The following is a 7063-nucleotide window of genomic DNA, read 5'->3' as shown; positions in this document are numbered from 1 at the left end:
GACCGGAACACGGACGTTATTCATCAAGAAACAAGCTCACCACTGTAAAGACTCATATCGAGGACGTTATTCATCAAGCAACGTCTTCAATACTCTACAAAGAACTCAACACCGAAGTTATTCATCAAGTAAAAACTTCGATGCTTTAAAAGGAACTCAACGCAGAAGTTATTCATCAAGTAACGACTTCACTATTCTAAAGGAACTCCATACGGACATTATTCATCAAGTAGCGTCTACAATACTCTACAAGAAACACAACACGGACGTAATTTATTATCTACAACTTCAATACTCGAATATTAACTCAACACGGACGTTATTCATAAAGTAACAACTTCAATACTCTAAAATGAAAACAACACTAACGTTATTTATCAAGTAACAACTTCAGTACTCTGAAAGGAACTCAACACGGACGTTAATCATTAAGCAACAACTTAAATTCTTTATAAAGAACCCAACACGAACGTTATTCATCTAGTAACAACCTAAATTCTTAATAAAGAACACAAAACGGACGTTTTTCACCAACAACATCTTCACTACTCTAAAAGCTACTGAACTCGGACGTTTTTATGAAGTAAAAACCTCAATACTTCAAAAGTAACTCAACACGGAAGTTATTTATCAAGTAACGACTTGAATATTCTACAAGGAACTCCATACGGACGTTATTCATAAAGTAACAACTTCAATATTCTAAAATGAAATCAACACGTACGTTATTCATCAAGTAACGTGTTCGATACTCTAAAAGGAACTGAATACGGACGTTATTCATCAAGTAACAATTTCAACACTTCAAAAGGAACTGAATACGGTCGTTATTCATCAAGTAACATCTTCAATATTCTAAAAGCAACTCAATATGGACGTTATTTATCAAGTAACTATTTTAATACTTTATAAGGAACTAAACACGGTCGTAATTGATTAAGTAACAACTTCAATATTCTAAAAAGAACTCAATACGGTCGTTATTCATCAAGTAACAACTTCGATACTCTTAAAGGAACTCGACACAGAAGTTATTCATTATGTAACAACTTCAGTACTCTAAAAGGAACAGAATACGGTTGTTATTCATGAAGTAAGAACTTCAATACTCTTAGAGGAACTCAACACGCACGTTATTCATTAAGTAACAACTCCAATACTCTAAAAGAAACTGAATACGGTCGATATCCATCAAGTAAAATCTTCAATATTCTAAAAGCAACTCAATATGGACGTTATTTATCAAGTAACTATTTTAATACTTTATAAGGAACAAAACACGGTCGTAATTCATCAAGTAACAACTTCAATATTCTAAAAAGAACTCAATTCGGACGTTAATCATGAAGTAACAAATTCAATATTCTAAAACGAACATAATACGGACGGTATTCATTAAGTAACAACTCCAATACTGGAAAAAACTCCACACGGTCGTTAATCATCAATTAAGAACTTCAGTAATTTAAAAGGAACTAAACACGGACTTAATTCATTAAGTAACAACTTCAATACTCTTTAATGAACTCCACACGGACGTTATTCATTATGTAACAAATTCAATACTCTAAAAGGAACTCAATACGGACGTTATTCATCAAGTAACAACTTCAATACTCTTATAGGAACTCAATAAGGACGTTATTCATTAAGTAACAACTTTGACAATCTTAAAAGAACTGAATACGGTCGTTATTCATTAAGTAACAACTCCAATACTATAAAAGGAACTGAATACGGACGTTATTCCCCAAGTAAGAACTTCAATACTCTTAAAGTAATTGGACACGGACGTTATTCATTAAGTAACAACTCCAATACTCGAAAAGGAACTGAATACGGTCGCTATTCATCAAGTAAGAACTTCAATACTCTTAAAGTAATTCGACACGGACGTTATTCATTAAGTAACAAATTCAAAACTCTTAAAGGAACTCGACATGGACATTATTCATCAAGTAACGTGTTCAAAACTCTAAAAGGAACTAAACACAGATGTAATTCATCAAGTAACAACTTCAATACCCTAAAAGGAACTCAACACGATCGTTATTCATTAAGTAACAACTTCAATACTCTAAAAGGAACTGAATGCGGTTGTTATTCATGAAGTAAGAACTTCAATACTCTTAAAGTAATTCGACAGAGACGTTATTCATTAAGTAAAAACTTCAAAATTTTAAAAGCAACTGAATACGGTCGTTATTCATCAAGTAACAACTTAATATTCTGAAAGGAACTCCACACGAACGTTATTCATTAAGTAAAAATTTCAATACTTTAAAAGGAACTAAACACGGACGTAACTCTTCAAGTAACAACTTCAATATTCTAAAAATAACTCAATTCGGACGTTCTTCATCAAGTGACAAATTCAATATTCTAAAAGGAACTCAATACGGTCGTTATTCATCGAGTAACAACTTCAGTACTTTAAAAGGAATTTAATAGTGACGTTATTCATGGAGTATCAGATCAATACTCTAAAAGTAACTCAACACGGACGATATTCATCGAGTAACAACTTCAATATTTTAAAAGGAACTAAACACTGACGTTATTTATAAAGTAACAACTTCAATATTCTAATATGAAATCAACGCGTACGTTATAAATCAAGTAACGTGTTCGATACTCTAAAAGGAACTGAATACGGACGTTATTCATCAAGTAAGAACTTCAATACTTTTAGAGGAACTCAACACGCACGTTATTCATTAAGTAACAACTCCAATACTCTAAAAGGAACTGAATACTGTCGTTATTCATCAAGTAACATCTTCAGTATTCTAAAAGCAACTTATTTATGGACGTTATTTATCAAGTAACTATTATAATACTTTATAAGGAACTAAACACGGTCGTAGTTCATCAAGTAACAACTTCAATATTCTAAAACGAACATAATACGGACGGTATTCATTAAGTAACAACTCCAATACTGCAAAAAAACTCCACACGGTCGTTAATAATCAATTAACAACTTCAGTACTTTAAAAGGAACTAAACGTGGACGTTATTCATCAAGTAACGTGTTCAAAACTCTAGAAAGAACTCAATACGGTCGTTATTCATCAACTAACAAATTCAATACTTTTAAAGGAACTCAACACGGACATTATTCATCAAGTAACGTGTTCAATATTCGAAAAGGAACTCAACACGGACGTTATTCATTAAGTAACAACTTAAATACTTTAAAAGCAACTAAACACTGACGTTATTCATTAAGTAACAACTTCAATACTTTGGAAGGAACTAAACTCGAACGTTATTCATCAAGTAACAACTTCAATATTCGAAAAAGACTAAACATGGACGTTATTCATCAACTAACAACTTCAATACTCTAAAAGGAAATCAACACGATCGTTATTCATTAAGTAACAACTTCAATACTCTAAAAAGAACTGAATACGGTTGTTATTCATGAAGTAAGAACTTCAATACTCTTAAAGGAACTCAACACACACGTTATTCATTAAGTAACAACTTCAATACTCTAAAAGGAACTGAATACGGTCGTTATTCTTCAAGTAAGAACATCAATACTCTTAAAATAATTCGACAGGGACGTTATTCATTAAGTAAAAACTTCAATACTCTAAAAGGAACTGAATACGGTCGTTATTCATCAAGTAACAACTTAATATTCTAAAAGGAACTCCACACGGACGTTATTCATTAAGTAAAAATTTCAATACTTTAAAAGGAACTAAACACGGACGTAACTCTTCAAGTAACAACTTCAATATTCTAAAAATAACTCAATTCGGACATTATTCAACATGTGACAAATTCAATATTCTAAAAGGAACTTAATACGGTCGTTATTCATCAAGTAACAACTTCAATACTCTTAAAAGAATTCAACATGGACGTTATTCATTAAGTAACAACTTCAGTACTCCTAAAGGAATTCAACATGGACGTTATTCATCAAGTAACAACTTCAATATTCTAAAAGGAACTCCACACGGACGTTATTCATTAAGTAACAATTTCAATTTTTTAAACGAAACTAAACACGGACGTAATTCTTCAAGTAACAACTTCAATATTCAAAAAATAACTCAATTCGGACGTTATTCATCAAGTGACAAATTCAATATTCTAAAAGGAACTCAATACGGTCGTTATTCATTAAGTAACAACTTCAATATTCGAAAAGGAACTAAACATGGACGTTATTCATCAAGTAACGTGTTCAAAACTCCAGAATGAACTCAATACGGTCGTTATTCATCAACTAACAAATTCAATACTCTTAAAGGAACCCAACACGGACATTATTCATCAAGTAACGTGTTCAGTATTCGAAGAGGAACTCAACACGGACGTTATTCGTGAAGTAATAACTTGAATAATCTTAAAGAAACTCAAAACGGACGTTATTCATTAAGTTACAGCTTCAATACTTTAAAAGGAAACCAACCCGGACGTTATTCATCAAGTAACAACTACAATATTCGAAAAGGAACTCAACAAGGACGTTATTCATGAATTAGCACATTCAGTACTCTAAAATCATCTTATCGCGGACGTTATTCATCAATTTACATCTTCAATATTTTAAAAGGAACTCAACACGTACGTTATTCATTAAGTAACAACTTCAATACTTTAAAAGGAACTGGGCACCGACGTTATTCATCAAGTAACAACTTCAATATTCGAATAGGATCTCTACACGGACGTTATTCATGAATTAGCACATTAAATACTCTAAAAGCAACTTAACGAGGACGTTATTCATGAATTAGCACATTAAATACTCTAAAATCAACTTAACGCGGAAGTTATTCATCAATTTACAACTTTAATATTGTAAAAGGAACTCAACACGGAAGATATTCATTAAGTAATGTGTTCAATACTCTAAAATGAACCCAACACGGACGTTACTCATTAAGTAACAACTTCAATACTTTAAAAAGAACTAAACACGGACGTTATCCATTAAGTAACAACTTCAATACTTTAAAAGGAACTAAACTCGGTCGTTATTCATCAAGTAACAACTCCAATATTCGAAAAGGAACTCAACATGGACCTTATTCATGAAGTAACGTGTTCAAAACTCTAGAAGGAACTCAATACGGTCGTTATTCATCAACTAACAAATTCGATACTCTTAAAGGAACTCAACACGGACGTTATTCATCAAGTAACAACTTCAGTATTCGACAAGGAACTAAATCGGACGTTATTCATCAAGTAACGTGTTCAAAACTCTAAAAGGAACTAAACACAGACGTAATTCATCAAGTAAATACTTCAGTACTCTTAAAGGAACTCAACACGAACGTTATTCATTACGTAATCTCTTCTGTACTCTACAAGAAACACCAGACCTACGTTATTCATCACGTAACCACTTCACTACTCTAAAAGGAACTCAACACGTACGTTATTCATCAAGTAACAACTTCAATACTCTAAAAGGAACACAATACGGACGTTATTCATCAAGTAACGTCTTCAATACTCTACAAGGAGCTCAATACGGACGTTATTCATCAAGTAACAACTTCAATACTCTAAAAGGTTATTCATCAACTAAGAACTTCAATAATCTTTATGGAATTCAACACGGACGTTATTCATCAATTAACGTTTTCAGTACTCTAAAAGGAACTCAAAACGGACGTTATTCATCAAGTAAATTCTTCAATACTCTACAAGAAATACAATACGGACGTTATTCATCAAGTAACAACTTCAGTATTCTAGGAAATAAAATACAAACTCTATTTAAGTTGTATTGTTAATATGAAGTATTTTAAGCTGAAAAACGTTTAATACGAAAGAAATTCAGTGTCATAATTCGGATTTGTCAAAGTTTAAAATACCATACCAACAGATAGATGTTAAATGGAGATTAAACTATGTTTTTGTTGTTGTTAACACATTTTTTGTAAGAACTTTCGATTTTAAACACATTAATATATATATATATATATGTGAAACTCAGGACTGATAAACTAACCTTCGTTTTCTTCATAAATTACGGTGAATGTTTTCCATTTCTTAGTGAGTAGTAAGTCAAGATAGGCTCTGCCCAGAATTGGCGCGTGCGGGTAGACATTCACTGTAAACGTGTCTGGCAGGAATCGGTACTCCCAGTTAATCTGCAAATGTGGGATTTCTTTAGCATGGCAAGTGGACTGGACCAGAGAACTGCTGGACGGGGACTTTGGCCCCAAAATGGCTACGACTCCATCTTGTATTAGTTTACAAACTAAATGTTTTGGATAGAAAAGCAATTAATATGGTGAGTTTTTTTTTCTGCTTTGAAATTAGTTTTTGATAGAATATAAAATTTTAGATATTTATGAAGATTCTTTTCTAAGCCTTAATTAGAGATAAGATACTCAATCTGTTTTATAATAGAAATAAACCAAATATTTTGTTTGTCTGTCTGTTTTTGTTGCTGTACACAAGGGCGACTTAGCCGTTTCGAGTTTTGAACTGAGGGAACACAACTAGCTGATTAACAGGTCAACCCTAACTACAGGCATTTTTTTTTGTCTGAACGAACAATACGATTTGATTGGCACCCTAACTACTATCTAACCTATTCATTTACTTCATAATATACAACGACGGCCATGGTAGATGCCTAGACAGAGTTAAAAGAGCACGAAGCTGACTACGCAGGGTGGCAATCTAATGGTGAACTCTGCACTGATGAAACTATTGACCTTACACAGTGTGGCAATCTAATGGTGAACTCTGCACTGATAAAACTATTGACCTTACACAGGGTGGCTATCTAATGGTGAACTCTGTCTGCTCTGATGAAACTATTGACCTTACGCAAAGTGGCTATCTAATGGTGAACTCTGTCTGCTCTGATGAAACTACTAACTTTACGCAGGGTGGCTATCAGTGGTGAACTCTGCTCTGATGAAAATATTGACCTTACCCAGGGTAGCTATCTAACGGTGAACTCTGCTCTGATGAAACAATTGACCTTACCCAGTGTGCCATCTAATGGTGAACTCTGCACTGATGAAACTATTGACCTTACGCAGAGTGGCTATCTAATGGTGACCTCTGC

The 7063-nt window shown here is 33.0% G+C and overlaps 1 protein-coding gene across 1 annotated transcript in view; it reads right to left on the bottom strand.

Annotated features, from left to right (window-relative positions):
- Positions 1 to 6241, bottom strand: part of LOC106469287 (glutamate receptor ionotropic, kainate 2-like) — a gene marked incomplete at both ends in the record, with an annotated part of 86785 nt that extends 80544 nt beyond the window's left edge. Inside the window, one exon of the mRNA XM_013929773.2 lies at positions 5990 to 6241. Within this exon, the coding sequence (XP_013785227.2) occupies positions 5990 to 6241 (252 nt within the window). The remainder of the gene's footprint in view (positions 1 to 5989) is intronic.
- Positions 6242 to 7063: the final 822 nt, after the last annotated feature.

This window comes from Limulus polyphemus, unplaced genomic scaffold, assembly GCF_000517525.1.
Source record: "Limulus polyphemus unplaced genomic scaffold, Limulus_polyphemus-2.1.2 Scaffold3398, whole genome shotgun sequence".
NCBI classification, from domain to species: Eukaryota; Metazoa; Arthropoda; class Merostomata; order Xiphosura; family Limulidae; genus Limulus; species Limulus polyphemus.
Note: the sequence above shows the minus strand (reverse complement) of the source record. Positions and strands in the feature narration are given on the sequence as shown.